The sequence below is a fragment of the Gekko japonicus genome, unplaced genomic scaffold, assembly GCF_001447785.1.
Source record: "Gekko japonicus isolate JY-2015 unplaced genomic scaffold, Gekko_japonicus_V1.1 scaffold53, whole genome shotgun sequence".
Taxonomy (NCBI): Eukaryota; Metazoa; Chordata; class Lepidosauria; order Squamata; family Gekkonidae; genus Gekko; species Gekko japonicus.
Genome location: NW_015162474.1, coordinates 404,688 through 422,182, shown reverse-complemented (window position 1 = coordinate 422,182; position 17,495 = coordinate 404,688). Strand labels below are relative to the sequence as shown.

General features: G+C 46.0%; 1 protein-coding gene across 1 annotated transcript in view; it reads right to left on the bottom strand.

Annotated features, from left to right (window-relative positions):
- Positions 1–17,495, bottom strand: part of TSPAN8 (tetraspanin 8) — a 33,492-nt gene that overhangs the window by 2,054 nt on the left and 13,943 nt on the right. Inside the window, exons 6-9 of the mRNA XM_015405713.1 lie at positions 13,345–13,419; positions 13,168–13,263; positions 8,059–8,190; positions 3,676–3,759 (exon numbers count right to left, since the gene is read on the bottom strand). Coding sequence (XP_015261199.1) covers positions 3,676–3,759; positions 8,059–8,190; positions 13,168–13,263; positions 13,345–13,419 — 387 coding nt within the window. The remainder of the gene's footprint in view (positions 1–3,675; positions 3,760–8,058; positions 8,191–13,167; positions 13,264–13,344; positions 13,420–17,495) is intronic.

Genomic DNA, 17,495 nt, shown 5'->3' with positions numbered 1-17,495 from the left:
AGTCTTGCAGCACCTTAAAGACGCATTTCTGGTTTTGCTGCAACAGACTAACAGCTTCCCCTTTGGAATAAAGTCTAAATAAGTTTTTAAAGGACAAGGTATAGGCTTAGTAAAGCACAAGGAGGGGATGTACAAGGACATCGGAGCTATTGCATCCCCCCCACACACACACACACACATACTATTTCCTCTTTCCATTCCCTGGCAACACCCATATTCCCACTTTTCCCTGTGTCTTTTTCTCCTTCCCACCCACCAACCAACCCACCTTTATCTGCATCCCATATTTGGCTATATTTATATTTATATTTATTTAACTTTATTTATACCCCATCTTTCTTCACAGTGGGACCCTAAAAGAGTTTATATCATTTTCCTCTCACCCTTATTATCCTTACAACAGCCATCTGAGATGAGTTAGGCTGTGACTGGCCCGAAGTCACCCTGTGAGCTTCCACATCAGGCTGGAGATTTGAACCTGGAACTCCCAGATCCTAGTGTAAAACTTCACCAATACCCACACTAGCTTTCATGGGGTGGCTGCTGTTGAACAGCAGCAAACAGCTCAGCTCAGGTGAGTGATTCAGACTGGGAGGTAGCAAGTCATCTGGTGGTTGCTGCTGGGCCTGGCCTCAATGAGTTATCCCTCAAAGGCCAAAACAGCCCTGGAAAGAACTGTGCCCCCTCCATTCTATCTTTTACTGACAAAAACTGAGGGCTGAAAGCTGCCAATACTGCTGTGGTTGCCCAGCAGTGGCCACTGAGGGCATTTGTTTCTTAAAGCTACAGGCACTGCTTCTATAATTTTGGACCATTTCCCCCATTTTTATCATTTTTATTTATTTTTTAAGATTTCACATTTTTCTGCAGATATGGGGCTTTTGTTAGGTGTGTAGAAAGATCTGTCTTGTCTGTTCATGGCTCCACTCTCAAAATTTAACCATTCACATATCTGGCCATGTTGAAAGTTAGATATATTGTTAATCAATAGCAAGTAAATTGCCTCATTCTATAATAGCAACATTATCTGTATCACCAGAAGATGGAAAATTCCTTCTCCGACCCTGACATGGAGATCAGTTACACCAGTAGTTTCTAGACTATGAAGCAAAGTTCACATGTGTGCCTTGAGACAATTTGTGAGATGTAAATTCGATAGATAAAGGTTTCTATTACAGCCTAGCACACTTGCCCATGGAGGAGGCTGTCTGCTGCATCTGTGCATGATTTGTTGCTCTGGCCTCAGCTCCTTCCAGTTGGCTTTTGCCATGGCAGGAAATTGTGCTAGACTTCTGCAGCGGATGTTACCATATCAGTCAATCCCTTCCAGTGTACAAAAGATGAACAATTATCCATCCAGAATGGGATGAAGCTGCCTATTGCATTTGTGGATGAATTACTGTTCCAGGATAGCCTCCTTTCATTAGAGGATATAATTAGAACACTGTTTGATGCAAAAAAAACAACAACAAAAAAACACTATTGCACAAGCTTCTCTGAAGTCAGGTGTATTTACCCTCTTCCCCTCTCTAAAAGGTGTAAGAGTACAATGTGCCTCCAGCTGGAATTCAGCTAAAACACATACTTTTAATTATCAAAAGTTAGAAAAAACATCAAGATAATTTTTACTTAGGTAAAATTGACTAAGGTCCCCAAGGCCAACAACACTGGTGAGGGACAGTGTAGGGCTTCAATCATTTTGCTTGAATCAGACTGCGCAGTATTTTTTACTCTGACTGGCAGTGGCTGTCAAACCCCTGAAGCTGAAGTCTTTCCCAGTCTTGTTATCAACAATCCTTTAACTGGAGATGCCAGAGATTGACCCTGGTGCCTTTGAATGCAAAGTCTGTGCTCTGCCACTGACCTATGGAGCTTCAAAACAGTCTACATTCAAGGTCTTTAGTGTGGTGGTGTTCATTCACAGACTCTTCTTGCTTGCGGTACATTGCATCTGGATTGTATCAGGAAAGCTGTGGATGACTAGTATATACAGCTGTCCAACATACATTTTCATTATTATACTTGCATCAGGCAGACTGGACCTGTAACCAGGCAGGTCAGCATCTCAATACTGCTCAGCAGCTTTTCTGATGTGGATAATTTTTCGTTATTGATTCATAGTCTTAGGGCTCTGAGGCAATATCATAAATGTGATCTTAATGTGCTGATATTCCTATTGCTACACAAAGCTATTTCATAAACATAAGACTGTAAAATGGAAAACATAACCAGCACATTTAAAAAAACATAAATACTTTCAGATTTATTTCTACCATCAACAGAGGGCAGATCAAAAAGTTCTGTTTGAATTTGCACAACCCTCATGGTGAATATGATGGCCAGTATTGTAAATTAGTCATTACACAGCATGAAAATTTCTCACTTCATTAATTATTGCACAATCATCACATGATTTGTTACTGGATCATTTACTCAGCCTTTGTTATTTTTTCCAATTAACAGCTTTTTGCAGCCTCTGCTAGCTTCAGACAAATTTTTATTAAGTGATAATACAGTTCTTTGCCCTAGAATTTAGATACTGGCCCGGGGGGGGGGGGGTCTGCCTCTTTGCAGAAGATCTAGTTTTGGTGAAAGCTAAGAGTACATATTTATAAATAGCCCTTATAAGGTGGCGAGTTCAAATCAATCTATGGCTGCATCCTCGGTGGATCAGTTTGGAGTCATGCATCACATAGAGAAGGCCACTATTACCTCACCACCAGAAATGTTCCTAAATATAGGAGTTCAGTTGCTGCTTAAAGACTAGCAACATTTATTCCAGCATAAGATTTCATAAATCAGAACTCACTTCATCAGATGCATGAAGTGTACATCTGTTGTTATACTTCCAGTAGCATCTTTTTAAAAAAAGAACCCTGGTCGTTTTGTATTATTCCTCCCCGCCCCCGCCCCCCCCCCGGCCTTTCTCTCGCTTGCAACTTTTTAGTATAAACACATCTGCTTATACATCTGAGGAAGCGAGCTCTGACTCACAGAAGCATATTCTGCTAGTCTCTAAAGTGCCACTGGACTCTTGTTTCACTCCGCTGCTACAGACTAACTTGGCTACCCATCTGGAATGATCACATAAATAAGTTGCAATGTGGTGACAACTGGATCTTAATGACCAGGCTTGCCCAACATTTGACACATCGAGACACAAGCACAGGCAGGATACAAATAGAAATGCCTCTACCAGCCATCAGCAGGAGCATTTATTGCACCTGAGGGTGGGCAGACATGCCTGACTTCAGCTCTTTCGGGAGGGTTCTGTGCTGCCAGCCGTGGTCTCAGTCCCATTTTTGCCAAGTTTTGATGTGCTGGGTGGGGTGGGGCAAGGAGTCTTCCCTGTGGTCTGTGCTGGACCATTAAAGAGGGATGATGAGAGCTGACTCAGCTCCTTATTTATTTACATCATTTCTACCCCACCTTTCTCCCCAAGGGGGACCAAAAGTGGCTTACATCATTGTTCTTTCCTCCATTTTATCCTCATAATCACCCTGTGAGGTAGGTTAGGCTGAGAGTGCATGACTGGCCCAAGGTCAACTCAGCAAGATTCCACGGCCCCAGTCGGGGTTCAGATCTGGGTCTTCTAGATCCATGTCCTTCACTTTAACCACGACAAAATACTGCACCCACACTTTGCTGGCAATTCATATTTTAGTTCACACATACCTCAATAAATGCCAATCCAAATGCGATCCCCATGAGTATGATCATGTGGTTTTTGAAGAAATCAATGACTATATCTTTGCATGACTGAAATGCAAGAGAGACACAATTACCGCATGTTTTTTATAAACCTCTGAATTATCACTATGGAGGCTGAATGGATATCGCCTAAGCAAATGGAATATGCTCACATGAAGATGCCAGTCTTGTTTGCTCTGACTGGCAGCAGCTCTCCAGGTAGGGCTGCCAAGTGGGGGCGGGGGGTGGGTAAACCTCCCACTTTGGAGGCCCAATTTCTGCCGCCGCGGAATCGGGCCCCGGGGGGGAACCCCACCCTGACATGCGCGTCACCAGGAAGTGACGTTATGACGCCAGGCACGCTGGGGGCAGGGCCATGACCATCCGAGGGGAAACTCTATGGTGCTCAGTCATGTGATTAACAGGCCAGTTTGATTTGCTACTAACAAGCTAGTAAGCCTTGCATGCAGCAAAATTGGTATAGTCGTAAAAATATGTACAACTGTCTGATTTAAACTATAAACTGAGCCAATGAAAGTGAAAGCATGTCATTTGGAGTACAAAGAGCTTGGGTCATCATCTCTTTCATCTGCAAGAAAATATTCACAGGCTTCATTAGGGGCAAAACATATTTGGCTTATATCCCACCCTTCCACATGGGCTGAGGGCGGCTAACAAGAGGCAAATGCCATACATAACAATAAAACCAATAAAACAATCAAATTATATTTTACATTTAAAATCAGTGCTCACATAATATCATCCGAGGCGGGGACTCCAATACAATGTTTCAGGGGGCACTACTGTCTCTTCTTGATCAGTCTTCACCATGTCCGTTCTCCATTCCCAAGGCCAGTTCACATCGCCCAGATGGCAACGCAGTGGTGGTACAGTGACAGTGGTGGCTCCTACTCAAAAGCCTGGTGGAAGAGCTCTGTCTTGCAGGCCCTGCGGAACTGCATAAGGTCCCGCAGGGCCCTGGTCTTCTCCGGGAGCTCGTTCCACCAGATAGGAGCCGCCACCAAAAAAGCCCTGGCCCTAGTCATAGCATATTTAACATCTCTAGGGGCTGGGACGACCAAAAGATGTTTTGCCCCAGACCGTAGTGCCCTTGGGGGAACATATGGGAAAAGGCGGTCCCTTAGGTAAGCTGGATCCTGGCCATGCAGGGCTTTATAGGTAAGAACCAGCACTTTGAAGCGGACCCGGTACGCTATTGGTAGCCAGTGCAGCTCCTTCAGGACAGGCTGGATGTGATCCCGCCTAGAGAGACCCATCAACAGCCTGGCTGCTGCATTCTGCACCAGCTGCAGCTTCCGGATCTGTGACAAAGGCAGCCCCATGTAGAGAGCGTTGCAGTAGTCTAACCTCAAGGTGACCGTCGCATGGATCACCGTGGCCAAGTTATTGCGGTCAAGGTAGGGAGCCAACTGCCATGCCAGCCGCAGGTGGTAGAAGGCTGACTTGACAGTGGCTGCTTCCTGGGCCTCCATCATTAAAGAGGAGTCCAGCAGCACCCCCAAACTCCTAACCCTCGGCGCTGGTACCAAAGGGGCCCCGTCGAAGGCCAGGAGAGGGAGCCCCAACCCTTAACCGACCCAACCTAGGCCCAGGACCTCTGTCTTCGCTGGGTTTAGCTTTAGTCAACTCAGCCTGAGCCAACCAGCCACAGCTTGCAACACCCGATGAAGGTCATCTGGGTTGGAGTCTGACCGGCCGCCCAACATCAGATAGAGCTGGGTGTCGTCTGCGTATTGATGACACCCCAGCCCATAACTCCGAGAAATCTGGGCGAGGGGGCGCGTATAGATGTTAAATAATATTGGGGACAGCACTGCCCCCTGAGGCACCCCACACTCAAGAGAATGCCTCTGGGAGCGCTGATCCCCAATCGCTACCCTCTGTCCCCGACCTTGGAGAAAAGAGGCAAACCATTGGAGGACAAGCCCCTGAATCCCCATGTCGGCAAGGTGGTGGGTCAGCAGCTGATGGTCGACCGTATCAAATATGGCCGACAGATCTAACAGCAGCAATGCTGCCACACCACCTCGATCCAGATGCCTTCGGACAGATACTGTCTGTCACCCCAATTGGGGGGGGGGAGGAAGGAGGTTACATATATGGGTTGGATCCTCAAGCTCACTTTCTACAAGTGGAAGGGCACTTCTGTCAGTGGAGGGCTGTATGCAGTTTTTACAGATTCCAACCTCCCACTACAGACCTCTACAGTGTACCCAGGGCTATTCCTGGGGATCCCTCAACCCTGGGAAAGCACAGGGGGCAGGGGGCACAACAGTTCTGCCAACAGAGCTCTGCTTACAGTACTTTGGATCCAATCTGTTGTGATTCCTTCTGGTATTCTACTTGTGGAATGATGTAGAACGCAGCAGCAGCAATGACTATAGCATCTTGAGGAAATCATGGTTTCCATGATAGAAACTACATATTCTGTTTCCCATGCACATCATGCAGATCCAGCACTAACAGTGCCCACAGGGATTTATTTATTGATTGATTGATTCAATTTTTTATCCTGCCCTCCCCGCCGAAGGCAGGCTCAGGGCAGCTTACAATAAAAGTTAAAAATATATTAAAACACACATGCATATACAAGACAAATACAAGAAATTCATAGTACAGAATAAAATAATACAAGATAAAATAAAGTGCTGGTAGTGATGGCGTCCTGGAGGCCATGATGGAATATGCCCCAAAATGGTCCCCGTCAGCATCCGACATAGCTGGCTATTGATGTCAGTATAAGGGCCTTAACCATTCAGTTAGCGTTGTTGGTGCTGTTGATGTTATAAGTGGATGTTATTAGTGGCGGCTCCTAATCGAAGGCCTGGTGGAAGAGGTCTGTTTTACAGGCCTTGCGGAACTGTAAAAGGTCCCAGAGATTACACGTTCAGTCGCTGAGTTCTGTGCACTGATTCTTAGATTGCGGGAGTCACATTTTAAAAGTTTTTAAATTTAGATTTTATTCTGTATATTATCTCTGTTTTTTCCTTCTTTTTCATACTATGTTTGTATTGTATGCTGGTATTAAGACTGTCATAATAAAACTAAACTAAACTAAAAGGTGCCGCAGGGCCCTGATGTCTTCTGGGAGCTTATCCCACCAGTATGGAGCCGCCTGTCATGCCTGCCCCTGATGTGTCAGCTGACAGCCAGGAACAAGGGGACTTGGCACTACAATCCCCTGATATACTCCCAGAAGCAGAGCCTGCCAGCCAAGAACTGGCTCCTTTAACAGAAGACACTCTAAGTCTCGAGGAGGATAGAACCTCCCAAGAGACACCTGCGCCGGATCAGGCTCTGCTTAACACAAGCAATTCGCCACCCGACTCCCCGCCACCTGTGAACCGGCTCAGGAGTCAAAGAAGACAGGAGCTGAACGAGAGACGCAAGGCTGCATGCATGCGCGGAAGATGCTCGTTCAGCCCTGAGTTTTAACAGAGGCCTGACCTTGCTCCAAGAAAGATAACAAGTTAATGAGCCAGCACACTATATCAACAAACCTGCTGCTGGAAGTGATTTGTGCTGGCAACTTCAGTTGACAGGACCAGTCGCTCTGTGCAACCTTGCTCCGGACTCTTTGAAACCTTGACCGTTCGTTACTCTGCTCCCTGACTCCCGGCATTGTTTGACCACGACTTCGGATCTGCAAGACTCTGGCTTTCCTTGATTTATGGACTCTGACGTATGGTATGTTTGACGCTGGCTTTGTGAACTGTTTTGGACTTGTTTAAACCTCGGTGCTGTTTGAATTATTGGCTGAACCTCGGACTGGCTTTGATTTGCTTAACCCACGCTCCCTGGCCCTGCCGTGACACCGCCACTGAAAAGGCCCTCGTCCTGGTGGAAGCCAGTCTGGCATCTTTCGGCCCAGGGAGGGCCAAGCGATTTTGCCACCCTGACCTCAGTGCTCTCTGGGGAACATGTGGGTAAAGGTGGTCCTTCAGGTAGGCAGGCCCCAGGCCATATAGAGCTTTAAAGGTCAAAAACAGCACCTTGAAGCGAATCCAGTATGCTATTGGCAGTGCCTTTAGCACAGGCTGGATGTACTCCTGCATAGGGAGACCCATCAACAGCCTGGCCATGGCGTTTTGCACCAGCTGGAGTTTCCAGAGTTGCGACAAGGGAAGCCCCATGTAGAGAGCATTGCAGTAGTCTAATCTCGAGGTGACCATTGCGTGGATCACTGTTGTCCTCCAGCTTGTTAAATATATATGGTTGCAAGGAAAATGACAGTAACTTTGGCTGTCAAGCTCTGAAGGTGGAGATGGTTTAGGAAAAGACACCACAGAATCCCCCCGTAAAAGTGAGTTGGTCAGAAAGTCCTCCATGGCAACACATTCTTTTTACCTTTGTGTACTTGTTTGTACCACTGGCGCAGACACTGGTTCCTACATCTGCTGAAAGACATGCACAGCCATCTCTAATGGTAACACTTCCCTGCCAGTCCTTTTCTCCATTCAATAAACCACAACATTTGTTCTGCAACAGAGGAGAAAAAGACTGTGAGAGGTTACTGAAAAGTGGAATTTGCCACAATACTAAACATCTCAGAGCCTTTCATTTTAAAGACACTGCAAACAATCTGAAAAAAAGATGCATATCAATACAGGAAACTTGAGGGAAGTGGTACCACGCAGGTGGGGTATACATGAAGTAAATATATAATAAAGGTGAAGATAAGGGGGGCAGATAAAAGAAAATTTGGTTGGATAGTGGGAAGGGGGGGAAAGGAAGGAGAGAAAGGGAAGAGGATGTGGGAGCTGCTAGAAGGACAGAAAGAAGAAATCATGTGGAGAAGGGGATCCATTGGGAAAAGGAAGTGACACCCCCCCCCAGTCCTTGTGGGTTCCCTGAAGTTAAAATAGATAATACCAACTCAGGCGGTACTAGAGTTGCCAAATTCAGGTTGAAAAATTCCTGGAGATTTGGGGGTAGCACCTTGGGTGGGCAAAGTTTGGGGAGGGGAGGGACCTCAGTGGGGTTTAATGCCCTACAGACCACCCTCAAAATAGCCATTTTCTCCAAGGGAACTGATCTCTGTAGTCTGGAAATCAGTTGTAATTTTGGGAGATCTCCAGATCTCACCTGGATCTTGGCAGCCCTAGGACATACAGAGCATTCATGATGAACTTAAAAGACAAAGAATATTGCAAATTCTACTGACAGCCGTTCTAGCAAACAGAATTAAGATTTTATTCAAATTACTGAATAGTGCTAGTTAAAATTTGATGTGCAAATGCTATGGCTTCTAAATAAACTTTCAAACAGACAAATGTCATTGTGCTGTAGTGGTTAGGCCCGGGGTCCCCAGCATGGTGCTTGTGGGTGCCATGATGTCCACTGATATCTTTCCTGTTGCCTGCCATGTGTTTTTAGAAGGTGGGTGGGGCCAGATGAGGCTTTTGCCCAGCAAGGCTTCTGAGTGGTCATTGGAGATTTGATTGGCTGTGTGGATTTTTAGAAACCTTGGGTTGGCAGCAGCTGCCATTGCAACACAAGGATCTGCACTGTGTGACTGGAGGTAAACTGTGACAGCCATTTTGTGTCTGGCTCCACCTCCCATGGCATCCATTTAATGGCAGCCATTTTGTGACTGCACCCACCACAACTGTGCCCAAATTTCAGATGTTCCTGCAGACGTAAGAAGGTTTTGGACCCCAGACTAGAGTGTGGACTAGGACCTAGGAGATCCAGGTTTGAATCCCTCACTCTGCTATGGAAACTTGCTGGGTGACCTAGGGCTAAGTCACACATTCTTAGCCTAATCTACCTCACAGGATTCTTGTGAGAATAAAATGGAGGAGAGGACAATGAAGCAGGCTGCTTTGCCCTCATTGTGGAGAAAGATGGGGTATAAATGAAGTAAATGAATAAATATCTTAATTTGATTGCAGCCCACTGTGTTGCTGCCAGTCTGCCTGGACCTGCTCTCTTTCAAACAGAGAGAATACCAACTAATGAAGGCACAATGACATACAGAAGCAGAGGTCCATCAGTGGCTATTAGCCACAAGGTATAGATAGGGACTCTGGGGCAAGTGATGCTCTGTCTTCTTGGTGCTTGGGGGGGAGTCAACAGTGGGAGGGCTTCTAATGTCCTGGCCCCAGTGGTGGACCTCCTGATGGCACCTGGTATTTTTGGCCAATGTGTGACTTAAGGGTTGCCAAGTGCTCGTAGCAGCCGCAGCAGGGGACTCCCACGGGGGACTCCCAGAGAGTTTTCCCTCGGATGACCGTGGTCCCACCCCCAGCATGCCTGGCGGGGTCACGTCACTTCCAGGTGATGTGCACGACGGGGTGGGGTTCCCCCCAGGGCCCGATCCACTGCCGGCGGGGAACAGGCCTCTGGGGTGGGGGTTTCCCCGCCCCCCAGGGGGACTTGGCAAACCTAGTTGGACTGGATGGGCCTTTGGCCTGATCAACATTGGCGTCTCTTATGTTCTTATGTTTCCTAACATATCATTTAAGTGAAGTAGTAGTAGTAGTAATAGTAGTAGTAGTGGTGGTGGTGGTGGTGGTGATGGTGGTGCTGTTGGTTTTTATACCCTGCTTCTCTCTACCCTAAGGAGTCTCAAAGTGGCTTCCCTACCTCTCCCTGCAACAGGCACCTTGGGAGATAGGCGGGGCTGAGAGAGTTCTGAAAGATAAGGTTGCCAGCCCCTAGGTGGAAGCAGGGAATTCCCCAATTTGGTAAGCTCCACCTGCAACACCCACCACCTGGCACAACGTCTCCAGTGTTATGATGCCACCTGGAAGTGATATCATCATGCTGGGGGCACCGCATGGTGATGCTCTAGTATTAGTAGTACCCAAAGTACTAGTAGTACCCAAAGTACTAGACTGTTGCCAGGTTGCGTCTGCAGCATGATGTCACTTCTGCATGATGTCGCATGTGGCAACGTCGCCCCACCCCCTGCACTCCCAGAGAGCCCACCCTCTGCTGGGGAGCAAAGAGGACCTAGCAACCCTACTGAGAGAACTGTGACTGATCCAAGGTCACGCAGCAGGCTTCATGTGGAGGAGTGGGCAATCAAACCCAGCTCTCCAGATTAGAGGCCACCGCTCTTAACCAGTACACCACACTGGCTCCAGTTTTATTCACTTCATTAGAAAGTAGAACTGAGATGTTTAGGATACCACACAAGCTAGAAAAAATAGAGCTACTGCAAGTATGCAATTAGTGATTGTAATAACAATAGTCTTCCAAGTGAGTACAAAATTACAAAATACACAGTAACAGTAACATTTTTGTTTTACAGATGATACATAGATGGACGAAATTCCCTGGAGTTGGTGTTCCGTTTCGTAACGACTTCCTCATACATCAAAAAACATACAGAAGTGCCCTCATACAGACCAAAGTGTTATACAACAGGAATGAACACCACAAATGTTTAGGATTTATGAAGAATCCAGTTGGAATATTTGTGACTGTATGAGGGCACTTCTGTATGTTTTTTTGATGTATGAGGAAGTCGTTATGAAACGGAACACCAACTCCGGGGAATTTCGTCCATCTATGTATCATCTGTAAAACAAAAACGCTACTGTTACTGTGTATTTTGTAATTTTGTACTCACTTGGAAGACTATTGTTATTACAATCACTAATTGCATACTTGCAGTAGCTCTATTTTTTCTAGCTTATTTGTACTGCAACCCCCTACCTGCTAGGATACCACATAAGTCAAACAGCCACCCCAGCATGAACCAAACCAGATGTATAACCTGAGCACTTGCAGAAAGTGTGTGTATTTGAAAGCTACCTGAACAGGTGCTTTTAAGTCTAAGAATCTCTAAGGTTTTTAACAAGAAGACAAAGCCACATTTACAATTTTGCCCCCCATTTAAGAATTTTAATTTATATTTTTAGAGTTCTCATTTATGGCTTGTTGAAAGCTAAGTGAAACCTTGACTCACTTTAACTGTAGATCATTTGTGAACCCAGGATTTTGCTCATAAGGACTGCAGGCAAGTGTGGAATATTAGTTGGGATAATTAAACGGCCAACTTTATTAAATTCCAAATAAGGATCTTTAGATGGAATGCAGACATTTGATGGGAAGCAGTGCATCCCTGGTTTCCCACCCTCAGCTGCCTTCCCCTTTCAAAACTTATCTAGCACAAGCCATGTGACCTCAAATAGATGCTCATCTGCCTCTGCTAAAGAGGCACAGGCTCCTAACCTTGGCTGCCTCCTCCTTGAAAACTTCTTTGGCATGAGCCACGTGGGCCTGGGTCAACTAGCAACTGGTAGCTTCACACTGGTAAATGCCCAACTATCCTCCCCTTTTTGTGGCTGCAGAGACCACTGCAGCAGACTGCCCATCCCTAATCCCACCTCCCCTTTCAGGCTACTTATTAGGTACAGCCATGTGTGTCATTTCTTTTTCCTTTTAGTGAGAGTAGGGATGCCATACTCCAGGAGGGACCTAGGGATCTGAATTCTCTTTAATGCTTACAGGTACAAACAGGCTTTCACTGACTATCCATTAGGGATGCCAGTCTCCCCTGGAATTACAGCTCATCTCCAAACTACAGAGATCAGTTCCACTGGAGAAAATGATGCTTTGGAGGGTGGAATCTATGGCACTGTACCCCACTGAGGTCCCTGTCCTCCCCAGGCTCCACCCCCAAATCTCCAGGAACTTCCCAACCTAGATCTGGCAGCCATATCTCCCATCCCCTGATGGTATCTGGGTGGGGGGACCTGGCAACCCTAAGCCTCAATGGGGGGGGATTCCAAAGGTGAAGTGCCACCACAGAAAATGCTCTGTCTGTTGTTGCTACCTGCCTCCCCTCTGAGGCACAGAGCAGGGCTTTAGAGGCAGGTTTTAACTGGCAGGATGGATAGTATGGCAGTCCTTCAGGTAGCAAGCCACTCTAGAGTTTCAGGCTTATTCCAAACACTATACAGAGTGTTTATGATAGACTCGTTTTCCCAAGAGTACCCAGCACTAACATTTCAGGGGTTTTTTTGTTTTGTTAAAGGCAAGTTCATAACCCTGAAAAATGCAGTGATTAAGTGTCTGGTGCTCCAGAAGACCAAGGCAGGTGGTAGGATTAAACAGGATAGCCAGGTAGAAGGCTGGCAAGCGACAAGAAAATGATCCTGGCTATTCCTCAGGGCTTTCAGCAGCATGTAAAAATCAGCAGGTGATGCTTTCTGCTATTATTGGGAGATCAGCATTAATTATTAAAATATTTATACCCCTATAGGCATAAGCTTCACAGAATAAAATGGGAATTACTTCAAAGTAGACCTGATTGGCATTGCTCCTGACACGCCCTTGCAAAATCTTCTTGCACCTCTAGAGTTGGCACCCCACCATGACCTCCTCAGGGAGCCCAGTCCACAGGGCAGAGGTGGAATGAAAAAGTACCTGCTGCAGTCAATCATGGACAGGCTACCCTACATGGAATTTAAAACACACATAAAATAAGTAGATCCTGTTTACCTCTTTCTCAAATTCACGAAACTGAGCCTGAAATGTGGCATCTGTTTTCAGCTGATTCACCTCCTCCTGGATGGTGGCGTTTATGGCACTTTCAACCTGGAAAGCAACACACTATCTGTCAGCACATTTGGTATCAGTCCCATGGAATGGAGCCAGAATGAGCAGAGAACACAGTACCTCTGACTTATATACTGCTCCCAATATGCCCGCTACAACCTGGAGAAGAAGGATCAGGAGTAGTCCAATGAAAAACTGATGAGAAAAACAAAAGCAACAGTTAATCATCTGAGTGACGGGCAAGGGGATGATTATTTCTGTTTAACTTGACTATAGCCTTTTAATGCTGGAATAATAACTTAAATCTGAAAAGCAGGCATTTTCATACTCACACTGACTAGATGCAAGGATGACAGGGCTTTGGATCCAATGACAGAGGGCGTAATGATTTCATGTTATGGTGTGTGTGTTTCTTTAAATGTTTGGTTTGACTGCAGTACTGTAAGAAGAGTGATAGAGGGAGACAAGTGTAATGTGATTGGCTGTTGACTGAGAGTGTGGAAGGAGGGGTGTCTATGAAGTGATTCTGTGTGTGAAGTTTGAAGAGAGAGCATAGTCTGTGTCAATGGGAGTTTTTGAGTCTATTCTGTGTGAATAAGACGAACAGTTTAGTCTGAGTGAATATGAATTTTGAGTCTATTCTGCGTGAATAAGACAAAGTTCAGCCTGTGTGGCTATATAGATGAGAGAGAGAGAGATTAGACTGAGTGTCTACGCCTGTCAGAGTGGAGTTTTGGGAGTCTAAGAGACTGTTTGTGACACCAAGCTTTGCCAGTTATATTTACAAGTTCCTTTCATCAGCAACAGTTCAAATTACCCAGAAACCTATTTTGTTCTTTATTAAATAAATCATTTTTTTATTAAACTTATCCCAGAAATCAGAATAGTCCTTCCACAGGGCCACATAGTCCTCTGAAGTGCCCAGACCCTAGGTCATTCTACCAAAAGAGAGAGATTTGGAATTTTTAATTCCTGGTGACAGCAGAAATCTACCAAGCTTAGGTACACAGAGAGTGTTTTAAATGAAAAACTGTCTCCCCGATAAGCAAGGACGCCACAGAGGGAATTTGAAAAGATGCAGTTTCTCATGAAAGGTGACAAAAATCTATTTCTTAACACTCTTGTATTCTAGGCAGCTATAAAAAGTACAAGAGTGCCAAACACTTCTGTATCCAGGGACCCTTGCTAGAGCTCAAGAAGCACATGCTAATAAATCAGTTGCTGTGTCAAAGTGTCATGTCCTTCTGCAAGGGCTATAAGTCTCAGGAGTGGCAATCCTACTACATGAAAATGGCCACTTGGTTTCACCGGGACTCAAAGGAATTGCCCCACTGATATTTTTTTATCCCACCCTTTCCCCAGAGAGTTAAAGAGAGTTTTAGGGACCTCCCACCATCTGATTAAAAACTGTTATAAATCAGGCCCTCTACCATCACCTGTTAAAATGCCACAGGAGACATCATCTTGTTTTAATCACTCAGTGGTTTAACTGTTTTTATATCTTTTTTAATTGTTTTTATTATGTTGTAAGCCACCCTGAGGGTGGGATATAAGTTAAATAATTAGTTCTTCACCCATTTTGTTTTCACAACAACTCTTTGAGACAGGTCAGTCCAAAAGAGTATCTGACCAAGGTCATCCTGCAACCTTCCTAGCCAAGTAAAGACTTGAACGCAGGCTTCTCCAATTCTTCTCTGCCACTGTAACCACTACTCCACACTGGCTGTCTTATGTAGTGTTCTCTATTCTGTCGGATAATACATTGCTTCCTTCCAGCACTATGCTGATTCCATTTTGTGTATCATCAAGGATAATACTTTTGTCTAGCTGGTTACCCTGGATCATTAAGAGTGCTGCATTACTTTATTTATGCATTTCATTTACACCTCATCTTTCCCCCCAAGGGGACCCAAAACACTGTTCTCTTCCCATCCATTTTATCCTCACAACAACAACCCTATGAGGCATGTTAGGCCAAGAATGTGTGACTGGCCCAAGGTCACCCAGTGAACTTCCATAGCACAAGTGGGGATCCAAACTCAGGTCTCCCAGATACTAGTCCAATACTTAACCACTACACCACATTGGCTTGTTTTATACATCAGATAGTAAACTGATTTTTCTCCTTTAGAACACTTTTCGGTTCCATCGCAGAGTGGGAAATCAAACCTGGGTTTCCCAGATCCTAGTACAACATTCTAACTACTACACTACTCTGGCTGCCAGTCATTTAAATGCATGATGTCCTTAAGTAGTTTGAAGATCAACAGCAGTGGCTAAATGAATTGTTGGGGTGCACAACAATGAATTAGAGGAAGCAATAAGTGGGAACAGCCATGAATCAAACAATGAATAAGAACCTAAGGAGAAGACCCCTACTGGATCAGACCAGAGGACCATCTACTCCAGCACCCTGTATCATATAGTGGCCAAGCAGTTGCCCTAGAGAGCCAACAAACAGGGCACAGAGAGACAAAGACCTTCTCCTGAAGCTGCTTCCCAGCACTGGTATTCAGAGGTTTACTACCTCTGAAGGTAGAAGTTCTCTTTAGTCATCTTGGTGAAAAGCCACTGATGGACCTCTCCTCCATGAATCTGTTTAATCTCCTTTTTAAAGCCACCAATAGCCATGGCCATGACTATATCCACTTAGGGGCAGTCTTAGTGATTCTAGGGCCCTGGGCAAAAGTTCAGCATGGAGACACAGAATCACTGCCTTCTGCCATACTCCTGCCAGAGCCAAGTGAGGAGCACCCCTTGTCATCTGTGTGAGGTGGGTGGAAGCCATCACCACAAGCTATCTGCAGATAGGATGGGTGCCAGTGGCAGAAGCCTGGTCTTTCCCCCACACACACACACATTACTGTGGTGGGTGGTCAGGAGGACCCCCACTATGGGGCCCAGGGCAGCTACCTTTGTTTCCCATTAGCTAAGATCATCTCTGCATCCATTGGCAGTGAATTCTACAATTCCCTGAGTAAATATTTCTTTTTGTCAGCATACAAGAGCACATTTAAGAGCAGGTTCATTAAAAAAAAAAGTATGAATGGAAAACCAATTTTAACAGGAGAAACAAGTTTGTGTGTTAGTCAATCTAGTTTCAGACAGTGTTACATCTTGCAGTTAGACTCAGCCATAACCTATTTATCTTGCAGCAGCCCTGCACGCTGAAATAAGATGCCATTATTAGACAGTGAGTAAAATCATTTCACATGCTTTGCAGCTTTTCCTAGTGCCCTGTCACCAACAGTTTTGCCGCAAAAAAAAAAATCCAGACAAAAAACCCAGACTTTCCCCTAATTTGGGGGTTAGATTTTGATTTGGTTGTGGCCCTACAAACTGCCGTCCTAGACTGTTCTGGTGTATATCTGGGTTCTGCAGACACTTGCCTCTTCTTGTTGGTGCTCAACACCAGCAAATAAGATTAGAGGACCCTTGGCACATAGCAATATTCACTGACATACTTTTTGCATTCTTAAACTTTGGCAACATACAAAAGAAAGGCAATGAAAGTATGTAAATGGTTTATAAGATGACTCAGTGCAGTCATCTTTCTGAAATTCTGAGTCAAGAACCTTAGAATGAAACCATTTGTCTACCATTCTTGCTGTTAATCAAACTTGGCACTTGAGCTTGCTTCACAAGATTTTTTTCATTTTTTTGCCATCAAGTCAAGCTGACTTCTGCCGACCCCTAGTGGGGCTTGAAGGCAAGGGTCATTCAGAGGTGGCTTGCCATCACCTGCCTCTGCATCACTACCCTGGTATTCCTTGGATGTATACCATCCAAATACTAGCCAGGGCTGGCGCTTTTGGCTTTCGTGATCCGATGAGATCGGGCTTGTCTGGGCTATCCAGGTCAGGGCAGCTTGCTTCACAAGACTGACTTTGGCTCAGGGGTCTTTGGGGGCCAGAGCGCTGCTCCGGCAGCCCAGGAGCCCGCGCAAATGGTGACAGCGGCCAGCCCCGCCCCCAGCTCCTCGTGCCAAAAGCGCTGTGGCTCGGGGGAGGGCCAGAGAGCCCCGCTGCCAGCTCCCCCAGGCCCACGGAGAAGCGCTGGGGGGACACCCGGAGAGCCCCACAGCCGGCTCCCCCGGGCCTGCGCAGAAGCGCTGTGGCTCGGAGGAGGCCAGAGAGCCCCACCACTGGCTTTCCCGGCACCCGCTGAAGTGGTAAGTAAGGGATCCGCGGGGGTGGGGGTGGTGGGGGCTTGATGGGGGTGGGTGGGAGAGCCTCCCTCCCTCCCTCCATCTCTTTGCCATCTTTCCCTCC